Raw genomic sequence first — 26,636 nt, 5'->3', positions numbered from 1 at the left:
AGGGCAGAAACAGGGAGACCAGTTAAGATGCTATTGTAGTAATCCAGGCCAGAAATGATGGTTTGGACTAAGAGATGGACTGATTTTTGATGTATTTTAAAGTTAGAGCCAGTAGCATTTCCTGACAGATTCCGTGTGAGGTGTGAGAGAAAGAAGTTAAAGATGACACCAATGGGGTTTTGCCTGAGCAACTGAAAAGATGGAGTTGCTGTCAGGTAAGATGGGGAAGGCTCTGGATGGAGCAGGTTTTGGAGAAAGATCTGGTGTTCAATTTTGGATGTGTTATGTTTATGGTATCTGTTGAACATTCAAGTAGAGATATAAAGTAGTCAGTTGGCTGAATGAGTCTAGAGTTTGGAAGTGAGTTATAGACTGAAGATATAAATTTGAGAGTTGTTGGCATGCAGGAGGTAGTTAAAGCCACAAGACTAGATGAGGTCATTAAGTGATAATTTAATTGTCCTGCCTTTATCAATTTAGATAATAATAATTGTATTTCTATAAAATGTTGCAGAGTGCCTACACTTACATTTCAGGAGACTTTGAATAAATAAGTAAACAAATTCACAAGTAAATAAACAGATTTACAAGGGTTAAACAACTTCCCTTAGGTCACCAATCCAGTAAGTGATGACACTACAGTTCCAAAGCCTTTCTTTTCTTGTACCCACCAGATCATTGTCTTGTTTGTATAAACCAGAAAAGCCTATATATATCGATAAGGTGGCTAAAGTAAGCAACTTGGTCAAATGGGGAGGCAGCTTGGATGAGTGGGGAAATTTTGCTCATCTTCCCACAGACATATTTCATAATTTATAAATATTTAATTTTTCAAAACTTTCTTATAAAAGGAACAGATTCTGGGACTTCCCTGGTGGTCCAGTGGGTAAAAATCCATGCTCCCAATGCAGGGGGCTTGGGTTCAATCCCTGATCGGGGAACTAGATCCTGCATGCATGCTGCTACTAAGTGTCTGCATGACACAACTAAGGCCCAGCGCAGCCTAAATAAATAAATAATAAACAAAAATTTTTTTAAAAGGAACAGATTCCATATCCCAGATTTATAAATTTTAAGAGGGATTTACAGAAGTCCTCCAGGTGTTGCTTTGAGTTAATGGTTAGATCTGTGAAAACCTCATTCAGTCATTTCATACAATGTTCTGCTATGAGAAAACCCACAGTTTTTTTTCTTAATATTTATTTTATTTATTTATTTAAGCTGTGCCGGGTGTTAGTTGTGGCACACGAGATCTTTTAGTTGTGGCATGTGGACTTCTTTAGTTGCGGCATGTGGATGCTTAGTTGCAGCATGTGGGCTTCTTTAGTTGTGGCATGTGGACTCTTAGTTGCAGCATGCGGGCTCTTAGTTGCGGCATGCATGCGGGATCTAGTTCCCCAACCAGGGATTGATCCTGGGCCCACTGCATTGGTAGCGCGGAGCCTTACCCACTGGACCACCAGGGAAGTCCCACGCAGTTTGTTTTTGAAATTTTTAAAATTCGGTAGAATATACATAACATAAAATTTACCATTTTAACCATTTTAAGTGTATGGTTCAGTGACATTAAGTACACTCAAGTAGTGTGTAGCCATCGCCACTGTGCATTTCAAGAACTTTTTCATCACCCTAAACAACAACTCTGTACACATTAAACAATAACTCCCCATTCTCTCCCCACAACCCAGCCTGTGGTAACCTTTATTCTGCTTTCCATTTCCATAACTTTCCCTACTCAAGATACCTCATATAAGTGGAATACAACATTTGTCCTTTTGTGTCTGGCTTATTTCACTTAGCGTAATGTTTCCAAGGTTCAGCCATGTTGTAAGCATAGATCAGAATTTCATTCCTTTTTATGGCTGAATAATATTCCATTGTTTGTATATGCCATATTTTGTTTGTCCATTCATCTGTTGAAAGACATTTGGTTTGTTTCCACCTTTTGGCTGTTGTGAATAATGATGCTTTGAATATTGGAGTATAGGTATCTGAGTCTCTATTTTCAGTTATATTGGGTATTCTGGGAGTGGAATTGCTGGATCAAATGGAATTCTTTTTTCAACTTTTTGAGGAACTGCCAAACTAATGTTTTTCCCACAGTGGCTGCACCATTTTACATTTACAGTGCATGAGGGTTCCAGTGTCTCCACATCCTTGCCAACACTTATTTTTTATTTAAAAAAAAAAAACCCAGCCATCCTAAATGGGTGTAAAGTGGTATCATTGTGGTTTTATTTTGCATTTCCCTAATGACTAATGATGTTGGATATCTTTTCATGAGCTTATTGGTCATTTGTTTATTTTTTCTGGAGAAATGTCTAGTCAAATATTTTGCCCATGTTTTTGGTTGAGTTTGGTTTTTTGGTTGAGATGTAGGAGTTATTTATATATTTTGAATATTAAATCCTTATCAAATAAGTTATTTGCATATATTTTCTCCCATTCTATGGATTGTCTTTTCACTCTCTTGATAGGATCCTTTGATGTTTTTAATTTTGATGAAGTCCAGTTTATCGATTTTTTCTTTTGTTGCCTGTGCTTTTAGTGTCATACTTAAGAAATCGTTGCCCAATTTAAGGTCACGAAGATTTGCCCTATGTTTTCTTCTTCTAAGAGTTTTATAATTTTAGCTCTTATGTTTAGGTCTTTGATCCATTTTGAGTTAACTTTGTATATGGTATGAAGGATGAGTCCAGCTTCCATTCTTTTTTTGCATGTCCAGTAGAACCCTTGCTTGAAAGTGAAAATGAATTGACTGTATATTGTCATGGTTTGTTTCTGGGCTATTTTTCTTTTAAATTTTTATTGGGGTATAGTTGATTCACAGTGTTGTGTTAGTTTCTGCTGTACAGAAGAGTGAATCAGTTATACATATACGTATATCCACTCTTTTTAGATTCTTTAAAAATATGGAATGCTTCATGAATTTGCATGTCATACTTGCACAGGGGCCATGCTAATCTTCTCTGTACCATTCCAGTTTTAGTATATGTGCTGCTGAAGCGAGCACTTTCTGGGCTATTTTATTCCTTTGGTCTGTATGTCTGTCCTTATGCCTGTATCACACTGTTTTGATTACTGTAGCTTTGTAGTAAGTTTTTTTTATTTTTTTTTTATTTTTTTTTATTTTTTTTTAAATTTATTTATTTATTTACTTATGGCTGTGTTGGGTCTTCGTTTTCTGTGCGAGGGCTTTCTCCAGTTGTGGCAAGTGGGGGGCCACTCTTCATCGCGGTGCGCGGGCCTCTCACCATAGCGGCCTCTCTTGTTGCAGAGCACAGGCTCCAGACGCGCAGGCTCAGCAATTATGGCCCACGGGCCCAGTTGCTCCGCGGCATGTGGGATCTTCCCAGACCGGGGCTCGAACCCGTGTCCCCTGCATTGGCAGGCAGATTCTCAACCACTGCGCCACCAGGGAAGCCCTGTAGTAAGTTTTGAAATCAGGAAGTGTGTCTTCCATCTTTGTTCTTTTTCAAGACTGTTTTGGCTTTTCAGGGTCCTTGGAGATTGCATATGAATTTCAGGATGGGTTTTTCTGTTTCTGCAAAAACACTGTTGGGATTTTGATAGGGATTGCATTGAATCTGTACATTGCTTTGGGTAGTATTATCATCTTAACAATATGAAGTCTTGAACATGGGATGTTTTCCCATTTATTTAGATCTTCTGTTTCCTTCAGCAATATGTAGCTTTCAGTATACGAATCTTATACTTCCTTGGTTAATTTTTTTTTTTTTTTAATTAATTTATTTATTTATTTTTGGCTGTGTTGGGTCTTCGTTTCTGTGCTAGGGCTTTCTCTAGTTGCGGCGAGTGGGGGCCACTCTTCATCGTGGTGCGCGGGCCTCTCACTATCGCGGGCTCTCCCGTTGTGGAGCACAGGCTCCACACGCGCAGGCTCAGCAATTGTGGCTCATGGGCCCAGTCGCTCCGCGGCATGTGGGATCCTCCCAGACCAGGGCTCGAACCCATGTCCCCTGCATTGGCAGGCAGACTCTCAACCACTGCGCCACCAGGGAATCCCTCCTTGGTTAATTTTTAAGTATTTTGTTCTTTTTAATAGTATTGTAAATGGACTTGATTTATAAATTTCCTTTTTAGATTGTTCATTAAAAGTGTATAGAATACAACTAAATTTTGTGTGTTGATTTTATATCCTGTAATTTATTAGTGCTAACATTTTTTTGTATGTTGATTCTTCAGAGCTTTCTATGTATTGGATCACGTCATTTGTGAACAGAGGTCATTTTACCTCTTCCTTTTATTTCTGTAGCCTAATCTCTCTGGCTAGAACTTCCAGTACTGTGTTGAATAAAAGTGGCAAAAGTGAACATCCTTGTCATGTTCTTGCTCTTAGAGGGAAAGCTTTCAGTCTTTAACCATTGAGTATGATGTTATCTGTGGGTTTTTCATATATGGTCTTTAACATGTTAAGGAAATTTCTTTCTATTCCTAGTTTATTGGGTGTTTTTATCTTGAAAGAGTATTGAAATTTGTCAAATACTTCTGAATTAATTGAGATGATCATATGGGTTTTTTTCCCTTCATTCTAGTAATGTATACTATATTACATTCATTGATTTTTTTGTATGTTGGACTATTCTTGCATTCTGGGAATAAATCTCACTTGTTCATGATGTGTAACCGTTTTAGTATGCTGCTGAACTCAGTTTGCTAGTACTTTTGTTAAGGATTTTTACATCTGTATTCACAGGGGATATTCTGTAGTTTTCTTTTCTTGTAGTGTCTTTGTCTGGCCTTGATATCAGGGTAATGCTGGCCCTAGAATGAGAGGGGAGTGTTCCCTTCTCTGTTATCTTTTGGAAGAGTTTAAGGGTTAGTGTTAATTCTTTAAATGTCTGGTGAAAGTTTTTGTGATAGGAAGAGATAAATCAGGTATTTTTTGGAGCTGTCAACAGTGTTTCAGGGAACTAGAAAAATGTCTCGAGGACTGCAAGTCTCCACAAGCACAATCTGAAACTACCACTGTATCAGCCAACTCACAAAAGCCCCCAGCGTCTGTTGGCCTGGGCTTCTTTCTTCTAATTTATGTGCTGATTTACGTGGACTCACATGTTCTACACTTTAGAATCTGTTTTGAAGGACTCAGTTGTGAAGATTGGGCAACCTCAGAAGGGAGACTTTTGACAATATATCTGGAGTCTTTAAAATACTTCAAGCACACTGTAATCCTTAAGTCACCCCTGAAAGCTAGGTGAGTGATCTCAAATTTAGTAATAAAGAAGCTTAAGGCAGAAAAATTTTGCCTACGCACAAAGGATTTCTGGTTTTTGTGTTTTGTTTTGACCCCTTTAGTGAGGCTGCATTTTGAACAGATTGGCTCCTCCTTTGTTTTCCCTCTTTTATCTGCCTAAGAGGAGAGTATTAATTAGTTCACAGAGACTACAGTTTCTTCTCTTCCAAGATAAAATAAGCATTCTTCTAGAATCTAATAAAAGGTTAGGTCCTTTTATTTGAATTCGTACAGCAAAGGCCAAAAATAATTCCTTATAGGTCAAAGGAGGAGGTTTTGCCTCATTGTATTTTGGACTCTTTAACTGGGCATCTGTGTGTGTCAGCGATTATCACAAAACTGGTAATAGTGACTCTTCTTGAGTACAGTGACTTTCAACATTTTTTTTTTAATTTAATTAATTAATTTATTTATTTTTGGCTGCGTTGGGTCTTCACTGCTGCACGCGGGCTTTCTCTAGTTGTGGTGAGCGGGGGCTACCCTTCATTGCGGTGTGTGGGCTTATCATTGCGGTGGCTTCTCTTGTTCCAGAGCACGAGCTCTAGGCATGTGGGCTTCAGTAGTTGTGGCACGCGGGCTCAGTAGTTCTGGCTCGTGGGCTCTAGAGCGCAGGCTCAGTAGTTGTGGCGCACGGGCTTAGTTGCTCTGCGGCATGTGGGATCTTCCCGGACCAGGGCTCGAACCCATGTCCCCTGCATTGGCAGGCGGATTCTTAACCACTGAGCCACCAGGGAAGTCCCAACTTTCAACATTTTTGACAGCTTCTAACAATAAGAAGTAAGTTTTATAGCATGATCCATTACATAACAAACAAACACAAAAAACATACACAACTAACTTGAACGGCTCACAAGCCAATCCTTAACCTTTAGTTAAAAAAATGTAGCTTATCTTCTATTTTGTTCTATGTATTTTTTTAAATACTGATTTCAGCTTGCTGAATTGATTTCATAGCCTGCTAATGGATGTGAACTTCAGTTTAAAAAAATATTCCTCCACGACCCACAAATTTACCTATGCATATAGTGTTCTGGGCTCATACCCTTAGACATTTTGATTCTGTGCTCTGAAGTAGAGCCCAGGAGTTTATTTTTTTATTAAGTGCCCAGATAACTCTGATGTAACCACAGACATGTATTTGGGAACCACTGATAGATCTAATCTAATAAAAACTAGTTTATTTAAAACTAAATCTGTCCTTTAAAGTCACTGAAAACCATCATTGTAACTTTTTTAAATGACTGCCCTTTTAAATTTAGAAAATAAATCAGCGTTACCTAAACTCTCTGGACTCCAGTATTTATATTATCTAATAAAATGCGGGGAGCCATTTTATGCAGTGATTGACAGATAAAGGACAGCTAAATTCCTCTTAATTATAGGAAAAAACAAGCTGGGCATGTAGTAGATTGTTACCCTCTGGTTTGTTCCATTCAGTAGTGATGTTGTCTTCTTTGACACAGACCAGTTTATGTCTGACTTGGAACACCAGCCATCAGGTTCAACAGAGAAATGGCCTAACCACAGTGAGCTCTCATGTCCACCTCCTTTCTGGAGAATCTAGAGGGTGAGTGTTGATTGAAATGTGTCACTGTTTTTGTGCCCAAGTCTGATATTTGCATGCAGTGGCCAGATTTGCATGTGCTGCAGAGGAGGGGGTATACATGGGCATCTTCTTGGTAGGGGCCCACTCATTATCTCTGGAGCTAAACTTTGACTGTAAGAGTGCTTTTTAAATTTAACTACACTCAGGCTCTCACACTTATAATTTTAGTCTGGGGTTGAATAAAAGTCAAGTGTTGATTGGATTTATTGAACCAAAGCAGAGGGAGTCCTGTCTATATGAATTCTGTGGCTTGGGTGCGGAGTAAATTTGGTTGCTGATCAGGTGTGTAAGCCTACTCATTTCTGGTCAAGTGCTCTAAGTTTTGATGTGAGGCAGTATGGAATGGAAATAAAGCAGGAAATGTTAGCCATTTGCCAGAGGCAGCCTGGATCGTTTACCCTTGAGCCTGTCCTTTAGGCCCATGTTTGCACGCTGGTAGTTCATCTGGGGCTCCATTTGGAAGGAGTCAGTGCTTGTGAGGAGGGGGCTGGGCCTCAGGCCTCTCTACCTCAGCAAGCAAGCATACCACTCCCTCTCCCTCACACAGCTTCTTTCTTCAAAGACTCTCAAAGCCACGTGAGAAAGTCTGTGGTAGAAATTATAAACATACAGATTGTAGTTCTCAAAATGCCATTTGAATTTCATTTTAATGAATTTGGATTTGGAAGGGGACTTAGAAATCATGTCCACTACCCAAATCTTTATATTTAGGATACTAAAGCTTCCTGATCAGACAAGGCACCAAAACCCTGGCTTCTCCCAGAAGCTGGGCCAGCCTACCCTGGTCTCACATCATTGGCAACTAAATTTCTACATATCTATAAAACTCTCAGGAGAGTTATAGAAGGATTTAAATGAATTTCCTTGTATCATAGTTGAGAAAATCAGTTGAAAAAAGATTAAGTTGCCCTAGTCACATCACGGCTGAACCAAAATTAAAGCTTATTTCTTCCAGTGTTTACCCCACTGCCCTTCCTGTGTATGAAGCAACAAGTTGGTCACTAGTGATCTTGGTAAGAAATGTTTCTGTGGAGTGAAGGGATCAATGGATGACTAAGGAATGAACAGGAGGTAAGAATAGAGAAACAGCAGGCAGTGTAGATAACTCCTTTAAGATGTTAAACAATGAAAGAAAAAAATTAGATATAGAGGGCCATGTGGGGTCTAGGGTTTTTATTTGTTTGCTTGCTTGCTTGTTTGAGATAGAGACTTACCCATATTTAAGCAATGATGAAAAGAATCCAGGAGGAGAGAGTGGGTGGGTAGATTGATTAAAGAGATGGAAGAGTGCAGGAAATTGATGGGGCAAGGTCTTGAAGAGGCAAGCATGTGGGATTCATAGCATAGGTGTGGAATGAGTCATGTGGGTTTACAGCTCTGGAGCTCAGGTTTGGGCCCTGGAGACAACAGATGTGGGAGTCAACAGTACAGTATATAGAAATGGACAAGATTACTCAGAGAAAATGTACAAAATGAAAAAAAATAAGGAAAAGGACAGTCTTCTGATAGGCCTAAAATTCAGAATCCCACATCTTTTTTTTTTTTTTAATTTATTTATTTTTGGCTGTGTTGGGTCTTTGTTGCCGCGCTCAGGCTTTCTCTAGTTGTGGTGAGTGGGGGCTACTCTTCGTTGCAGTGCGCGGGCTTCTCATTGCGGTGCCTTCTTCTGTTGCGGAGCCGGGCTCTAGGCGCGCGGACTTCAGTAGTTGTGGCTCGTGGGCTCTAGAGCGCTGGCTCAGTAGTTGTGGCTCACGGGCTTAGTTGCTCCGCGGCATGTGGGATCTTCCTGGACCAGGGCTCGAACCCATGTCCCCTGCATTGGCAGGCGGATTCTTAACCACTGCGCCTCCAGGGAAGTCCCCAGAAGCTCACATCTTAACCTAAGTTGAAAAGAAGGTTTTTCTTTTGGGGTTTTTTCCCCCCCACATTTCAGTTTTTACTGATACAAAAACATACGTGCTGATACTTGAATATACTTTCAAGTAACTGTGTACTGTGTACTCAGCTGGAGACTTAATGTTTGTAGAATGTTTTGAGTTACAACTTTTTCTAGAGGAAAGATCTGTATGACACTTAGTATAGTATCACATATATAAGAGGTTTCTTAGAAAGAAAGGACCCTTAATAATAGGACTGATCTCCCCCTCAGTCAGTTGTGGAAAAAAGTGTCATAATTTCCTTTTAGTAGTATTAAATCTAATGTTAAAAGTGAAGGGTATCTTCTAATCATTGTGCATGTAATTTTCAATCTGTCCTATGGTTGGAAGCTATCTAGAGTTCAGTGTAAAACTTAAAATAACTTAGGGAATTCCCTGGTGAATTCCCTTAGGTGAATTCCTAACCAGTGGTTAGGACTTGGTGCTTTCACTGCCGGGGCCCGGGTTCAATCCCTGGTCAGGGAACTAAGATCCTGCAAACCACACAACGCAGCCAAAAAATAGAATAGAATAGAATGGAATGGAATAAAATAACTTAGTTAAAAACTTGGTATGATAGAGCTCAAGCTGGTTATCTTGGTTCTTGCTTAAAATGCTTAAATATTCTTTCTGTCTTACCTTTATGGTGGTGAGTTTTATTTTTGTTAGTAATGTAAGCTAGGTTATTATAACATAGATCCCAAAATACAGTGTCTTAACTACACTGGAATTTTCTCTCACACCTTACGGTAATTCAGAGATCAGGATTCCTGTTTCATTTAGTTGTTCCTCTACCTCTTTAGGTATTGTCAAAGCAGAGTCACCACGTTGACTGAGTCTTAGCCCAAAGCAAGGGGTGTGAAAAGGAGGGGAAGAGGTTACTGAGCAAGTGATGAGGAAGATGCACACATCACTTTTACTCAAACTTAATTAGAGAAAGCAAGTTACATGGTCATACCTTGCTACAAAAGGGAAGCCAGGAAATGTAGTCTGTAGCTGAGTGGCCCTGTGACTAGTTAAACTCAATTACTAGAGAAGAATGAATTAGGACATTTAGCAGTCTACCATAGGTACCTTCTAAGTTTTCAGGAACTTTTTTCTGTCTTCAGCTCGAAAAGGCAAATTAATCAGATTTTGATAAATGCAAATTAATTCTTCAGCTCATTCCATAAATAGTTGAATTCAGTATTTTATATATTTCATTTAGATGGTATACTTATAACTTATCTAATAACCTAAAAGTAAATCTTAGGAAAACTATGCTTATAGAGTAATAAACCATAAAGTAATACTAGTTTTTCATCCATTTAAAATAATTTCTATTCCTTTACTTCCAAATTTCTCTTATTTCTTCATTTCAAGTAAAATTCAGAAAATGATTGTACTTATATATGGCCTTCATTTTATAAAATGTAATATCTCCATAAAATTGTTCACCCAGAGAATGAATTATACCTTTAAATCTTGGGGTGTAAGGAAAGGAAGAAAAGATGAATTTGCTAAACTTTGATGAATGTTCATTGCAGCTTTAAAATGAAATAGTATACATAAATGGAGACTGATTATACCAAAAAATACTCTACAAAAGTGATCAAGGTGCTCAGATGCTAGTTATGAAGGCCCTTTGAACTTTTGTTTGTTTGACAATGTGCATCCGCCTACTCCAAAGGCAGTGCCCTGGGTTACCCTGCCCCTCCACCTGGTGGTGAGATTTCATACCCTACCATGCTTGCCAGCTCTAACTCTGAATCCGTAAGCATTGGAAGTAGCTCTAAATAAGAGGCCGGTTGTTACTCAAACACCTCATTCTTGTGTGTAGAGATAGCATTACAGTGGACTGCTAATTTGAACATTTCTTGGATAAAAAAAAGAAAAGTTGTTTTTTCTTACAGCGAATATTGCTGATGGCTCTGACTACTTCTGTTGTGGTAGCATAGGCAAGCCAGGTGTTGGGGTAATGGGAGTCAAGGACGGTAGCTGCCACAAGTAGGCCAAATGCTGTGACCTACATAACCTGTTACCACGGGTGTTGAGGGCTGTTGACCCTTGTTCTAGGCTTTTAATTCACTTTACTCTTTATAGGGGGGAAGTGATAAAATTGTACAGTAGGGGCATAAACAACTCCTTATGTTTTTACCTTAAATTGGTGAAAAAAAAATAAAGCCAACTCACGTGCTTTGCGGAGTATGACTTAAATAAATCAATAAATTCATGCATATATACATTCAAAAGGAAGTGAAAATTGCAAGCACTAATTTTTTAAAGAAATTAGTACTGTATTTATCAAGATTGCTAATGATTTACATATAAATTACATTATAGATTTGTTTACCAGTAATAATTTTAATTTGCTCAAGTTGACAAATTTTGGCCAGTCACATTAAAAGGCTATCTCAGGAACCCAGAGGTGGGAGCCAGAGCCCAGAGCCCCCAGCCTAAGTGTGAAGTGAGGGGGCAAAGGAGAGCAGTGGGCTTGGATACCACACTGTGCTCAAGTTATTGCTAAAGGATGGTGAAGGGACTGCTTTGTTACAGTTCTGACTCCCTGGCCTAAAATTCATATTCAGTAGCTATTATTTGAGCATAATTTTTGTTGTTGTTTTGCCAAGTCCCATATTACATTAAAGATTCAATTGATACATAACTTTAATCAGCACTCAATATTTACCAAGCACTAAGGAGTCAATGGAGAACAAGATAGACAAGTTCCTTGCCCTTTTGGAACTTAAATCTACTGACTGATTATTATATATTAAAGTATATTTGAGTATAGTCGGCTTGAGTGCTTCTTTGTGGAAAATCTTCTTAGCTTTATCCTAGTCTTAAAATCCTGAACTATCAGGAACCTTGCAGGTTGGTTTAACTAAATGAGGTTACACACTAGGCAAAAGAACAGCAGAACTTTGGTAAGGGGGAACAGAAATAACACACCTTCGATCAGGCTTTTGCTATAAAGGTCACCACCTGACTTCTTCAGAAAATGATGTGTTTATCCTTATCATCAAAGTGTACTTGGTAAGTGGGTGGGTAGTGCTTGTTATAGACCCTCATCCTTAAGAAAATGTAAGCACTGACTTCCTCATAAAGACACAGGAAAACAATATATCACATGGTTTTCGATGATAAAGCACCATTTTTAATCATCTTGTTGTAAAACTTGAACAATGAGACAAGATTTGAAAAAGGTGTGTTCAATGGCAGCCTGGAACATCTCTGAAGTTACCGTCTTTGGAAGGAATAAGCGACAGGAAAGATGACTTGAATGTGAGCTGGGTACTTGATTCTATATTTGGCTTTTTGCCACTGCTGCTGTGAGACCTGTTTAAAATAGATACTGCCAAAATCAAAATCAGATGCCTTGTGTTAATCTTAATAACATTCTCTGGTCCCTTTCCAGCCCCACCACCTAATGAACTTTCAGGGTACTATTCCAAATAGCTTCCAAGTAATTGTACTGAATTATGATCCATTTATTCAGTCATCAGAAATTGATGTTTCCTCGGTAGTAAAGTCCTTGTCCTTCAGGAGTTCACAGGCTGTTCAAGAGACAGATAATACTGATGCCTACTGATAGTCTAATGCCATGAGTAGTGTTAGAGGCCGTGCAGAGAGATCACGGGCCATCCTTGTGCTCTTCCTTAGCACGAGACTACCCCATAGACCCACACATAGAATCTACACTGAAAACACTGCTCCCTTGTTATGACAGAGGTGCCAAAGGCTGCCTTGTCTATTTATGTCCCTTTATTTACTGTATAAGAGGTTTTTCAAAAATCTCCATTATACTTATGAGGAAACTGAAGAGAAAATGTATTGTCATGCAGAGCATCCCCATAACTTTTCATTTACATAGAAACTATTTCAGTGAGTTATTTCTAGCAGTCAGGAGTCAGTTTAGATTAATTCCATCCTTCTTTGCAAACCATCATGAATGGTCAATAAATCTTAGCCTGGAAAATTTACTTGAAAAGCATCCTCTATCTGACAAAGACCTTCATAAGTCTGTACCAATGACCTTCAAAAATTGATCTCAGTTAGTGATTATTAGAGCTAGCCAACACTGCTTAATCTTCATCCTTTTGTAGTTAGATTCCTTTAGCTTCTAGTCCTACTTCTTTGCTTCACTTTAAAAAAAAATTTTTTTTAACATCTTTATTGGAGTATAATTGCTTTACTAGTCCCACTTCTTTACTATTCTACATTAAATACTAACCACAGTCAAGCCAAATTTTTATCCTTCACTTCTTTGCCCTTCTGAGTACTGCCACTTGAAAATTTGTCCGATGACAACTCACAGACTTCTACAGTTAAAGAGACCTTATTAGTTTAACACCATCATTGTATAGCTAAGGAAATGGGAGTCTTAGATATATGAAGTAATTTGTCCAAGGACACACATGGAATTAGTGGCAGAGCCTGTATTCAAGCCAAACCTAATTTCCAGGCCATTCCTTTGCTTATATATTTGCTTTCCCAGGTCCTATTTTCTCATCAGATCACAAGGCTACTCCCACTCTTTTTTTCTTCAGCCTTTTGCTCCTCAGTGGAACTATGAAACTGCTCCCATACTTCCAGGTCTCTAGTAAGAAGATACATACATCTCTTCTTGCTCTGACCATTGAGTGTAGTCCCTTACCCATAAGATTTTTCCATTTGGATGTTCTAATTTCCAAATCCAATTCCAGACCTAACCTACCACCTTCCTCCTCTAAATTCCTCCTCAGCTTATTTCCAGTAGTGACAGCGCTATTCTTCCTAGACTTAAAACGTTGGTGGTAGTGGCGAATCAGTCCTTTCCTCTTTCCCTCTTCTTACCATCACCAGACTCACTGTGAGCACCACACATGTCCAGGTCCTTTGCATTATCTTTGTCTAAATGATTTCCATGCTCTTCTACTCTTTTGGCCTTCAAGAAGTTGAACAGGTGTTTTGAAACTGATTCTACCATTTACTAAGAAAATTGTGTGAACTGGCAAAGCCTCTGTTAACTGATCTGTAAAGTGGGGTAATAGTGATCTTAAAATGCTGTGAAGATTAACTGAAATAAGATATAAATTTCAACTCTAAAGTTAACCCATGGATACTCAATAAATATTTGTGGAGCGAATGTTAGTTCCATTCTCCTTATAGCCATGATGAGTATATGAGTTTGAAGAATTTTTTTCTTAACTACCTAAACAATAAAAAGATTAGATGTTAATATTTGAAGATTTTTTTTAAGGGGTTTGAAGCCATTTCTTTTTTTTAAATTAATTAATTTATTTTTGGCTGTGCTGGGTCTTCGTTGCTGCACGGGCTTTCTCTAGTTGTGGGGAGTGGGGGCTACTCTTCGTTGCGGTGGGCAGGCTTCTCACTGCAGTGGCTTCTACTGTTGCGGAGCATGGGCTCTAGGCACGTGGGCTTCAGTAGTTGTGGCACACAGGCTCAGTAGTTGTGGCACGTGGGCTCTAGAGTGCAGGCTCAGTAGTTGTGGCGCACGGGCTTAGTTGCTCCACGGTATGTGGCATCTTCCCGGACCAGGGCACGAACCTGTGTCCCCTGCATTGGCAGGCAGATTCTTAACCACTGCGCCACCAGGGAAGTCCTCTTTTCCTTTTTTTAATCTTTTTTTTTTTTTTTTGGCTGCATTGGGTCTCTGTTGCTGCACGTGGGCTTTCTCTCTAGTTACGGCAAGTGGGGGCTACTCTTTGTTGCAGTGCATGGGCTTCTCATTGTGGTGGCTTCTTTTGTTGCGGAGCATGGGCTCTAGGCACACGGGCTTCAGTAGTTGTGGCACGTGGGCTCTAGAATGCAGGCTCAGTAGTTGTGGCGCACAGGCTTAGTTGCTCCACGGCATGTGGGATCTTCCCGGACCAGGGATTGAACCTGTGTCCCCTGCATTGGCAGGCAGATTCTTAACCACTGCACCACCAGGGAAGTCCTTGAAGATTTCTTAAACAATCATTAGTGTCTCCTTTGCTCTATGATCACTTCAAATGCTAATTATAGAGATTTTTTTTGTCTTGGTCTATTTTTGTTTATAACAGCTGTATTGAGATATAATTCATTACTATAAAATTCATCCTTGAAAATACACAATTCATTGGTTTTTTAGTATATTCATAGAGTTGTGCAACCATCATCAGTATCTAATTTTTAAACATTTTCATTACTCCAGAAAGAAACCCCATACCCCTGAGCAGTCACTCCCCATTCCTTCCTTCCCATTACTCCTGGCAACCACCTATTTATTTTCTGTCAGTTCTGGCCATTTTATATAAATGGAATCAAACAATATATGACCTTTTGTGTTTGGCTTCTTTCACTTAGCATAATGTTTTCAAGGTTCATCCATGTTGTAGCATGTATTAGAACTTCATTCTTTTTTAAGACTGAATAATATTTCATTTTGTGGAATAGACCACATTTTGTTTATTCATTCATTAATGGTAGACGTTTGGGTTATTTCCACTTTGGAGCTATTATGAATAATGCTGGTATGAACATTTGAGTACAAGTTTTTATGTGGATGTATGTTTTCAGCTCTCTTGAGTATATGCCTAAGAGTGGAATTAGTATAGAATCTAGTCGATAAAGCAAAGAATTTTCATTTCAAAGCGAAGAGTTCTCATGGTGAGAGAACTAAAGTTTCTTATTTGGGGTGTTCCTGTCTATGTTGGTTCCTTAAGATTAAAACTCTTTGCACTGGACCTCACAGAAGACTGTGCTTCCTGAGGTGCTTGGCACATCATAGAAACCAACAAAATCAAGAGCCTTTTCTGAAAGGATCAGAAGTAATACAAATGCCCCCACATGATAAAGGATGTTTGCATTAGCATAGGGTAACAAAATAACCCCCAAATCTCAATGGTTTACTCTCATCAAAGCATTTATTTTCATTTACTTTATATACAGGTGCAGTGCAGGAATCAGAAAGGGAAAACTCTCCTAAAGGGATGAAATTAAGGAAAAGTTAGATTAAGGTGAACACATTTCAAAAGTATCCTATCTTCTGCTAGAGCAAGAGCCTTTAGAGTGAGGGTAAGAATGTTTACCTTTTTCCCCAGCCATTCCCCTTCCCAAAGAAAATTGAACTGAAAGGTAGAGAAGGGGGCGGGTCTGGAACAACTTTTGGAGTGATGTTGCCATCCAGTTCAAGAGCAGACTTCAAGCACTGCCTTTATCTTTATAGAAAGCGATGAAAAGGGAAAAAATGTCTTTGAAATAGTGCTTGGCATTGAGCATCATATGGTCAGTCACACAGAGGTCACTAATCACTCTTCCCTTTCTTGTTTTTCAGTGAACGAGGTAATTGGGAGAGACATGTCCCAGATTTCTGTTTCCCAAGGAACAGGGGCGAGCAGGCAGGCTCCCCTCCCAGGTCCTGATTCCCTGGATTTAGGAAGATCCGACGGGCTCTAACAGCGCTCACTGCAGCCTTGTGTCCACCATCATGTACTTCTCAGCATGTTTCTCTCTTTGGACCTTGGGCTTCCAACTCTGCAACCTTCAGGATGGAGCCAGGAGTTGGGATCACCATACGTGGGGAAAGCAGCATTCCTCCAACTCAGGCCTTGGGTAGATTTTTTAAAAGAACAGGAGCAGCACAGGCTGTCTGATCTTTGGGGAAATGAGCTTTGCTTTTTATATTTAAATAGGATACTTTTATATGATGGGTGCTTTGAGTGTGAATGCAGCAGGCTCTCCATTTCAGAGGTGCTGCTTTTGCAGGTGATCTGGTTGCTTAGCTAGGATTGGTGATTTGTACTGCTTTATTGTCATTTGAAGGACTCTTTAGCTTTGATGATATTTTTAAAGTAGAAACTTTTGATAAAACCTTCCAGAGGCAAACATTAAAAAAAAATTATTCCCCCAAGCCCACACCTATGCCTCGGAAACTCAGCATGTGTCCTGAAGCCTTTCATAGATTCATAGGAAGTAAAGCCAAATGTAGCTCATACCTCTTTATAAAAGTAAACTGTTAGATAAAATGACACCATTCCAATCACTGAAGTGTTGGAATATAAAATGACATTCCAGAGCATAGCATTTTCGTAACTTTCTAGGTAATCGTCCTGCAATCTCTCCATGCTGTCTCCATGTTGAAATTGCTTTTTTCCCTCAGGGCCTTGGGTAAGATAACTACATGTAAGGGAACTTTGAAAGGTGGGGTTTCTTAGCTTGGTAGCTTTAATTTCCTGCCATCCTACAAACAGGTAGACTGTGGAGTACTCTTCCCTTTTGGGTCCTCTGGTCCCAGACCTTTTCCAAGTGGAAGCATCTGCATTTGGCTGCCACAATCTTGTGATGATTTGTTTAGGCAACTTTGCTGCTTCTAGCTTATCTCTAGAGGCCAGGCTGTGTCAGAAGCTAAGTACAAATGAGCTATGCTTCAAGACAGGAGTAGAGAACATTCAGGATTCCAGATGGGACGCTTTTAAGATTTACACTGGCATGGAAGGCTTTTCCCTCATTGTGTTTACAGCCTAAAATGATTCTGGCCTACCCTCCCATCTGCCTGGCCTAAAAAATAGCCTTTTTCTAAAAGGCTTTGAGGCAATTCCAAAAATGAGATAGCATTCTAAACCTGACCCTCCACACCAAAGATGCCCTGGTGCTGCTGCTGGTAAGGCTGGTGCCCAAGGCGGGGCCAGCAAGAAACTCCAGCCTGCTGTCTACCAAAGGAGGTGCCCGACTTGGGTGCTTTTTTCAAACCCTGCACTTACCCCTCCCCTTAATGGGATTAGTTTCCCGTTCCAAGGCCTGGGCCTACTTCAACACCCCTGAAGTTTGCAGTATGTTTTCAAATGAAATGTACTTTTATTCAGGAAGCAAATTTTCTGAGTGCCTACATGTAAGACAGTGTGCTGGGCTGGTCAAAGGCTTGATGCTATTATTCCAGGGGATTGTGGGTCCTAGATGCCAGGACTGTCTACTGAGGCCAAGTGAGGCCTGGGTGGAGGGAGCCAGCTCATTGCCTACCACCTCTAGTCAACCAGTTAGGAGCTATTGACCCAGAATGAGGAAGTATGGTCTTTTTTTTTTTTTTTCCTTTAAGCCATGATGTTTTAGATTTCTCCCTAAAATTAGTTAGAAAAAAATGCCTGTACTTCAGCAAATCACTCTAGTCCTTCTTGGAGCCTGGTGTTGTCACATTTTCTTTGAAAGTGAGTTTTGTGTCACAGTGTGGATAGTGAGATTTGCTTCAGGGCCTGTGGTTGGAAGCCCAGAGTTTCCTTTGGAGGGGTTGCGGCGGCTGGCCGCCTTGAGGTGAAGTTCCAGAGAGTTGGCCAGACTTGCCTCCACTCTCTTGCCCCTGGTGTAGCTGCCTCACATGGGGTTCTTGCAAGAGCTTCCCTTGCAAGACCCTTTGGGGGTGCTCTGCTGCCCTCAAGAATAAAAGCCTCTATGATACAGAGTTGCTATGCACCAAATTTTGATGCCTTTTAAATACCTTGATGCCTGTAGCACTAGAAATGCTCTTTCCTATTTAAAATAAAAATTAAATTTTAAAATAGAGCCTTGTATACTATGTAAGCAGTTTTGTATCAGCTTTGTAAAAGCTTTGGTGTAAAAGACAGTATTTTTTGGTTTTGTAGATAAATACCTTAATTTTTGTGCAACATATAGTGGTGTTACAGCACACATCCATTGGACTATGCAAATTGATTTCTAGTAACAACACTGAGCAACTGGGCATGTGCTAGGACCCACCTCTTCCCCCTCCAACCCATGCAATATCTTGGGTTGAGGAATGGGATGAGCAGCCTTCTGCTTACTGGAGATGCACAGAGAAACATGGCTGAAAACAGCTAGGAACAGATGTCTTTGGGTTCAGGTGTGGTGCTGCTGCCCGGGGTGCAACCCACCCCTGCCCAGGGTTAGCCACTATCACCAGAGCTCTGCTGAGTCTGGCTGTAATGCCCTGTTTGTTTTTGATACTCAGAACAGATGGTCATCTGTAAGGCTCAGATTGGGTTCAAGTTGAAACCTTGTATTTTATAAAATGGATGATGTTCAATTAAGGAACTGATTCTCAGTTATGTTTACAGCACTTGAGATTGTGTTTTCTTGTACATTTTGTATTTTAAAACCTTTTATAGGAGTACAGTGCTCCTTACACAAATACAAAGGGAAGAAGAGCCAGCAATTCAGGCTCCTCAGTTACAGTGCTGAAATAATAAACGGTGACAGGTCAACAGTCTCCTTGAAATCTGCCTGAGTGTTCCTCTGCATGGGGCTGGTGTGGAGCCCCTCACTCTGTGCCACAGTGAAGGGCACTTTGGCTTTTAAAAAGTCCACTTGGTTGGGAACCTTTGTTTATTTTACGGAGGAGAGGGTAGAGTTCCAAATTCCTTCCGAAGCTTCAGTTCAGCACCCTCTAATGGGTGCAAAGGACATTCCAAGGTGTCTGCTGAGTTCAGGACAACTGACCTGCCCAAGGTGTGCATGAAAAGTAGGCAGAAGTCCCTTTAAAAGTCAAGCCTGAGTTTTTGTGTGAGGGCCTCCTGCCCCCTATTGTCCTCTGGGGATATTGCAGTACAGTCCATCAAAACAGCCTGTGATTTTTGCCATCTGTTATTCTTTGTGTCACGCTAGAGGGGGGCTAGCATCCTTAGGTGGGACCACCACTGGCGCAATGTGACCACGGAGGTCAGTATCCTGGGGACTGGGGCCAGCGCTCTCTGCCACCCTGCCCCCCTGCGCCCCATCAGAAGGGACAGGGGAAGGTAGAACATTGGGATCTTTACTCAGAAGCTCCCTGGAGTCATACGCTAAAGGCACCAGGGTTTACATTTTTTAAAAAGCAAGCAAGCCTGCTATGGACATCAGCCCTATGGAATCTGTAGGCATGGACCATAGCCTGAACAGAACAAAGGCTCTCTGCTACTTAAAAGGCCCAGATCAGACCACTGGGAGCAGGGTAGTGCCATTCCACCCCCAGCCCTGCATTCAGGGTCCAGCCATCATCTTTGGGGTGAACAGGGAGAGTAATAAGTAGGGGGGATGGAGCTGGGGCTTGAGCTCCTCTGGGGGCCTTCTGAGAATTCTGAGAAGCCAGAAAGAAGCTACCAGGTTGAGGGCCCTGGTTCTCTGGATGCAGGAGAGTCCCGTTAGCTGAGGACATCAGCCAGCTCTTACCTCCTGGCTCCCTCACCTACAAACACACCCATTCTTTGGGGGCCTGTAGCACAGTGCGAGGTGGGTCACCAACAGGCATCAGACTGGTGTAGTCATCGGGGGCTAGCTGCAGAAGTGACAGATATTTAGGCGGGGAGCTCCAGGCTCAGCCAGGTTCCCAAGCCCTCCAGCCACACCTCACCTGGTAGGCCTGGAAGACGCTGAGCAGATCCTTCATACCAGCTGTGTATGGGACACCCTGCATACGGACCAGGGCTCCTGGCTGGGACAACACTGAGGTGGGAGCAGAGGCCAGGGCAGCAGGGGGCGTGGTGAGGTAGCCCACAGTGGTGGGGGAGACTGGGGGGCTAGGGTGGGAAAGGCAGGGATTTAGTAGTGCAGTGCCACCTGTGGCCTAGACCAAGACCTACCTGCCTCTTCCCTTGCCTCTGCCTTGTGTTTGGTTCATTTCCTCCTCCCTAATACCCCTGTCTCTACAGAGTCATCTCTGTTCTAGTTTGTAGATGGCATCAGTCAGCCCACATCTGTCACTCCCTTGTCGTCTCAGAGTAAAGTTGAAGTTCCAGCAGACCTTGAGTTATTTGGCCCAGGAAGGGGATCATGATCCTCCCCCAAACCAGGACAAGGGGGCAAGACTGTGAAGTAATCTTAGCAGCAGGGTACCTGGGGTAGTAAGCTGTGTAGTTCATGTAGAGTTGAGTGGCTGGCCCTGGGTAGTAGGCAACCGGGGTGGGGGCAGCGGGCACCCTGGCAGCTGGGAGCAGTGCTGAAGAGGGATACAGAGCTGCTGTCTCAGTGGGAATGAGTGTTGGGGTGGCCTGGAAGGTGGCGTAGGTGGGCGGTGAGAGGCCTAGAGGCAGAAGTAGAGAGCGTATCTGCAGGGAGCCCAGCACTGCCCTGGGTGGGGCAGCCAGAAGGGAGTCCCCACCGTAGAAAATGAGGGTTATAACAGCCTGGCCCCCACATGCCTCCTTCTTCCCCAGCCCCCTGGGACACTCACAGGGCAGCTTGCAGGGTGGAGGGGACATGCCACTGCGACCCAAGGTGCCCCCCATCAGGACATGGCTCATCTCCTCTGTGGAGCAGGGGACCACCTCCACATAGCGTTCCTTCATTGCTTTCTTATGGCAACGCTGAGCAGCAGCTAGGGCCCGCTCTGCTGATGTCATCTGGATGAAGGCATCACCCGATGGCCGACCCTGTGCACACCATCTTGTAAGCAGTCTGTCGTGTGCAAAAATGCCTTCCTCCCAGTCACACACCCCTCTGTAACTAAGTGTGCTCCCCCACTGGACACAGCTTTACCTGCTGGTTGAGTACCATGTGCACACCGTGGGGCCGAATGTCAGCCGCTGCCTCCCCCAGAAAGCTTAGGATGTCTTCGATGGTGGCTGTGTAGGGCAGGCCTCGAAGGCGTACACAGTCTCTCCCGGTCCCAGCTGCCAGTGGGAAGGGGATGGGCAGCAGTGGAGCAGTCAGTGTGGGAAGGAGTGGGCTGGAGGCATAGCGGTTCAGGACCTAGTAAGGAAGGAAGCAGCAGGCTGGTTATGCCAAGTAGGGCAGGGCCAAGGAGGGCATGGAAGGGGCACCCTGGAGAAGCACACGGGGGTAGGGGGAGCCCTGGGTGGCTCACCTGCTGCACCTCGGCTGCAGTGCTCCGGAAGAGTTCAATGTATCGCTTACCCAGCGTGCCCTTATGCCTGCGTAATGCAGCCTGCGCCAGCTCCTCACAGGCGAAGAGGGCAAAGGCATCACCAGTGGGCCGGCCGTCAGGGTGGCGCACAAAGAGCAGCCCTTCGGCACCCCCAGTCACTGGGCATTCTGGCCCCAGGAAGCCTAGCACATCTGCTGGCCCAGCCGAGAAGGGCAGTCCCCGCAGCCGCAGGATCACTTGGTCTTCCCGTGACAGGAAACGAGCCACCTCTAGTGAAGTGCCTTGGTGGGGGGCGTGGGAGTCACCTACTGACTTCATTTGTGCCCTTCCAAATACCCACCCACACCTAGCACACAGGGGAGCAGAAAGGCAAGGGGCGTCGGGGAAGCAGGACATGGGTCAAGAATCAGGGGGATCTAGATGCTGTTGGGAGCACACTCACCCCCTGCGATCTTTACAAACTCCTCTCCTGTTGCTTTATATACCTGTGGGAACAGCCCATGAGTTTCATGCTTGCCCGGCCTCAGCTCTGCCCCGCTCCGCTCCCAAGCCCAGAGCCCCACCTCGATATAGCGGACACCCATGTGGTGCTTGTGTCTCTGCAGTGCTAGGTCCCGCTGCTCGCTGTCCACAAAACGGATGAGGGCCTCACCATTTCTGCGGCCCTGGGCATTGAGGCACAGCGCTACACCACCCCTGTGGAGCCAGTGCTGCGTTAGTGCCTCCTGGGTAGGCCTGCCCTCCTGGGTCCACCCATGCTCCTGTACCCACCTGGCAATATTGAGCCCTTTGAAGAATCTAGCCACGTCCTGGTCTGATGACTGCCAGGGCAGCCCGCGAGCCCGAACCACAGTCTCGCTGTCCACCACGTCAGCCTTGCTGCTGTGGGGCGGGGCTCAGTCAGAGCTGTCCAGCTGGTGTCACCCCCAACCCTGCCCTCACTCACCAAGGCCCTGTCTCATATTTCTGCTTTACCACTTCGGGCTTCGAAAACAGTTGACCTGAGAGGAGATGGCATGGGGGTCAGCAGGGTCTGGTGGAGGGGGGTCTCCCCACCAAGCGCTGCAAAAAGAGGACAGTTGAGGGGGATGAGGAGGTAACAAAGGGGCTTTCACCCTGTGGTCTCTCAGAGGTGATAAATGGGGAGGGGAACTTGGAGGAAGTAATAGGTAGGCAGTCACCCAGCCCTGAGAACAGGTGAAAGGTGGTGAGAGGAACCTTACCACTGGGTCCATCAAGCAGGTGGAGGATGACAGCTACCATTGTCTTCACTTCCCACACCCCAAAATCGTCCTCTGTGGCATCTGTCTCCAGCCCCAAGTCTATGAGCAGAGAACTAACAATGAGGAAATCCCAGCATGAGAGGGCAACCAGCATGTCCCACTGAGGCTCAAGTCCCCTACATAGACACATGCAGAATCCTGGCAAACACATTTGTTTTGGCCCAGCTCATGGATCCCCTTAAAGGTCCCCAGCCCAGACATATGTAGACATATGCCCACATTCCAAATGTGCCCCAGCACAGGCACAGAGACATGCAGTCAGGGACTCAGCAGGTAATGTAAACTTGCATGTGTTCATTCAACCCACCAGCATGCACATACTCAGAGACATTCAGCCTACAGCCGCCCCTCCACCCTAATCCTGCTAGGTCACAGATACCCTGTGCCATGGTGGCCACAGTGAGGTCCCTGGCAGGGCGGCTGCTCGGGTGCTGCACGTGGAACTCTCTGCGGAGGTCGTAGAAGGAGAAGAAGGTGTCGGGGAGCACCAGGTTCTGGGGGCACATGGGAATGGGGATGAATGGGGGGAACTGAGCTGCCCTGCCCACCCCCGTGACAAGAGGGGTCCTAGGAACCCTATCCCCTGTTGTGCCCTCAGTGGTGGCATACCTTCCTGGAGGCCTCAGGGTGCAGGACCTGTCGCAGCAGCTGCTGCCCATCAGTGCAGAGCATGTAGGGGCCCCCGCCCAGCAAAGCCACATCCCCGCTCACCAGCTGTGAGAACTAGGAATAGGGAGCGGAGAGAGAGGGACTCACAGCTAGGCAGGCAGGGGGAGGGAGGGCGCAGGCTTGCAAAGCTGGTTCAGCCAGATGTTCAGCCCTACCCTGCCTGGGGAGGAGGTGGCCATGCCTGTTGGGCCTGGCTCTGTGTCCTCCTTCTCCCCCAGTCCACTGTCACCTTCTCCAGGCCAAATGGGAGCAGTCACATATCACCCAAGCCCCCATCACACACACTCCAGGAGTCTGGAATGGGGCCAGAGCAAACACCTGGTGGAGTAGGACAAGCCAGGTGGGAAAGGGCGGGGCAAAGCAGGTTAAACCTGTCCCTGACCAGGCACCACCCTCAGGTGGGGGAGGCCCAGTCCTGCCTGAGGCCCAGCCTGCTCATGGTCAATGGCAGCCCCGCCCCTAGGTCCGACCAACTGAGGGGCAGAGAAACTCCAAGGACAGAACTGACAGAGCTCCACACCTGGACGCCAGGGGCAGCATGAGCTTTGACCCAGATCTTATCGACCGGCTGGCACTGAGTTGTTTGCTCATAGAGGGGGCGGAAAACTGCCCTGCCCCTCCCCCATCCTCTATCCCTGCTGGAGAACTGGTACAAGCACAAACCACAGGCCCAAGAACCTCTCCTAACCCCAGCTTTACAATCTGAGGCTGACAGAGCAAGGCAACCCAGCACACTCCTCAAGTGGGGGCTACCTTGGGAGTCCTTCTGGAACAGACTCAGGTTCGACATCTTTGTGCCCGTTTCCTCATCAGGAACCACCAGAGTTGTTGGAAGATGAAAGAACTAGTGCTAGTAAAGCACTTTCACTCATTCCACTCAAGAGTCAGGCACAGGGTGAGCCCAGTAATGAAGATAAGAAAAACAGCAAAGGGAACCGACTCCCACTTCAGCCAGGGCCGGGAGGCACCCCAGGCCTTTGCACTCAGGAGGCAGGTAGCCTCCAGGCGGGGTCCGGACAGCGCCCACGCCTGGCCAGCCGGCCGAGACAGGCCAGGACGAGCAGCTTACACCTGGCGGCGCCTGCCTCCTGGGCAGAAACCGCCCTACGCCCCTGCTCCAGCGTCTCCCTGGCGGGTGGGTGGGCCGAGGATGCAGGCAGCAGGGACCGTGACCTATGGCCAAGTCTGGGCCCCTCGGCCCTTTCAGCTTCCGGCTGCTGTTCTGGGAGACCTGGCCGGGCAGGTCCCCAGAGGCGTCTCAGCCTAGCTCTCCCGCAGGCCGGGGACTCTGGGAGGGGTCTCGCAGCCTCCATCTCCACCCCCTCAGTAGGAGTGGACCACTGGAAAGTCTGAAAAGACGCCCCCCTAGGAATGGCCGGCACACGCGGACACACGCACACGCGGGAGTCGCTGAAAGTTTCAAACAACAGGAACCTGTCCTACCGCCCCGGCCAGTTGGTTGTGGTGCGCCAGGCCTCGCCTCCTGCCGCCTCTCCCGCCGAGAAATGTCCCTGCAGCCCGGCCGGGCCTCCATTCACCCCGGCCCCAGCGCTCACCTGCTGCAGCACCTTGTCCAGCGGCTCGGCCCGCGCCAGGCTGTCGGCGCTCAGGCCGCTCGCCTCGCGGCACTGCGGGCTCAGTGAGGCCGCCTCGGCGCGCACCAGTGACTTATGCAATGTCCCCACCTGCGAGCGGCGGGGAAAACCGATCAGCCGCTGCGCCCCTCGGATCCTGAAGCTCCCTGGAGATCCCACCGCCCTCTTTCCACCCTACCTGGCGGCTCCGCGGCTCCACCACTTGCCAGACTAGGAGGATTAAGTCGGTCTCGTCGGAGCCCAGGTCCGGCCCCAGCGCACCCGCCGTGGCCCCGAACAGTACGACCAGGGGTCCAGGCCCGGGACGGGGGTCGGCAGCGGAGTCTGCGGCGGGGTTCGTGCCTGAGGGCGGTGGCTGGGGTGGCGGCGGAGTCATGGCCGCACAGGGAGGGGGTGCTCGGCCAGACAGACACACGCGGACCGACGAAGCGCACGCACTCACCGACCGACGGCAGACGCGGATCGGCTTGGGCGGGACACCGTGTGTTATGGGCGGCACCTGCGGCCCGGCTGCCGCTGTGGGCGCTGCTGAGACCCGCCCGCGGCGCCCCGCGGGGCGGGGCGGCTACCGGCCCCCGCCCTCTCTGGGCGAGTTACCTGTCGGCCCCGCCGGCCACGTGACCGAGGGCGGCCCCCGGGAGCCATGGGGGAGGGCCGCTAGACGCTAGCTCTGCACACGCACACTCACAAGGCTGGCCTGGGCTCGCGCTCCCCCATTGGGCCCTGCCTGACTTCTGGGGCGACCCCCTTCCCTCTCCGCTCCCCCACCGGGCCTCCGCCAAGGAAAGTGCAAAACCAGGGGCCTTTTTTAGTCCGTAAGGGTCCTTTGGACTTGTGAAAATCACCAGGAGGCAGCCTGGAGGCTGTGGGGGTCACGACGGCCGGTCTGGAGGGGTAAAAGAAGTCACCCAAGGTCAAAGGGAGCGGTAAGAGTTACCAGGTTATCACCCAAAGGCTTGTAGGGGGGTCGCCAGAGGTCGACTGGGGTTGGGGGAGGGTGGCAGGAAGCACAAGAGATCATTAGAGCCATTTGGGTATTCACCAGAGGTCAGTGGGCAGGGTTTGTGCACACAAGTGCGAAGGCTGGGCCTCACCCTGGCTCCAGGAAGTGCCCGCGGTGCCAAAGAGCGGTCGGAGGTGCGCAGGCCTCGGTGCTGGGGAAAGTTAGAAGCGCGTCTCCCCCACCCCCGGCCCCAGCTCCCGAGAGCGGCTCCCCGGCGCTGAGCCGGATGGTCCCGGCAAGGAGCCTCACCCCTACCCCACGTGCGGCCTGCCGCCTGTTTTCGCCCTTCCCCCTTGACAACAGGCCTGTTGCCTGGAGATGTGAGCGCGCTGGCCGGTGGGGGCTAGAGGCAAAAGTGCAATGTGCGTAAGGGAGCCGCAGATCCTCCATCTCTTCTCTTCTTCGGACAGCCCTTCGTGGAGGGCTCCCAGCACACTTTCGCCCTGTCGGGCTTGGTGAGGCTCCTTTACGGCGAGTTTCCAGGCCGCCCCGGACTTTCCCGAATTCTCCCGTTTATGTGACTGAGAAACTG

At 45.8% G+C, this 26,636-nt stretch overlaps 2 protein-coding genes across 15 annotated transcripts in view; one reads left to right on the top strand and one right to left on the bottom strand.

Moving 5' to 3' along the window:
* NFATC3 (nuclear factor of activated T cells 3) overlaps nucleotides 1-18,277 on the top strand; it is a 131,203-nt gene extending 112,926 nt beyond the window's left edge. The window contains 3 exon segments of the mRNA XM_082369789.1: nucleotides 6,721-6,785; nucleotides 6,788-6,824; nucleotides 16,059-18,277. Coding sequence (XP_082225915.1) covers nucleotides 6,721-6,785; nucleotides 6,788-6,824; nucleotides 16,059-16,180 — 224 coding nt within the window. The 3' untranslated portion in view covers nucleotides 16,181-18,277.
* Nucleotides 11,367-25,477, bottom strand: ESRP2 (epithelial splicing regulatory protein 2; the record flags this gene model as incomplete). Of its 14 annotated transcripts, none has more annotated exons than XR_014238004.1 (16): nucleotides 15,627-15,706; nucleotides 15,814-15,942; nucleotides 20,082-20,247; nucleotides 20,564-20,750; nucleotides 20,901-21,099; nucleotides 21,206-21,418; nucleotides 21,534-21,835; nucleotides 21,997-22,039; nucleotides 22,118-22,250; nucleotides 22,326-22,436; nucleotides 22,501-22,555; nucleotides 22,778-22,876; nucleotides 23,217-23,331; nucleotides 23,447-23,560; nucleotides 25,063-25,191; nucleotides 25,280-25,477. XR_014238004.1 is itself a non-coding variant. In XM_082369855.1 (16 exons), 15 exons carry the CDS (start codon nucleotides 25,475-25,477, stop codon nucleotides 19,917-19,919), a joined length of 2,154 nt encoding a protein of 717 aa, XP_082225981.1. In that variant the 3' UTR covers nucleotides 15,627-16,265; nucleotides 19,901-19,916. The 14 variants fall into 14 exon arrangements, 12 of the variants coding, with proteins under 12 accessions (XP_082225990.1, XP_082225981.1, XP_082225988.1 ...); XM_082369855.1 differs by adding an exon at nucleotides 19,901-20,006 and having other exon boundaries at nucleotides 15,627-16,265; XM_082369862.1 differs by adding an exon at nucleotides 19,901-20,006 and having other exon boundaries at nucleotides 15,627-16,265; nucleotides 20,564-20,666.
* Nucleotides 25,478-26,636: the final 1,159 nt, after the last annotated feature.

The sequence above is a fragment of the Balaenoptera borealis genome (genome assembly GCF_965194805.1).
Source record: "Balaenoptera borealis genome assembly, chromosome: 19".
NCBI lineage: Eukaryota > Metazoa > Chordata > Mammalia > Artiodactyla > Balaenopteridae > Balaenoptera > Balaenoptera borealis.
This window is presented reverse-complemented; position numbering and strand designations above follow the sequence as displayed.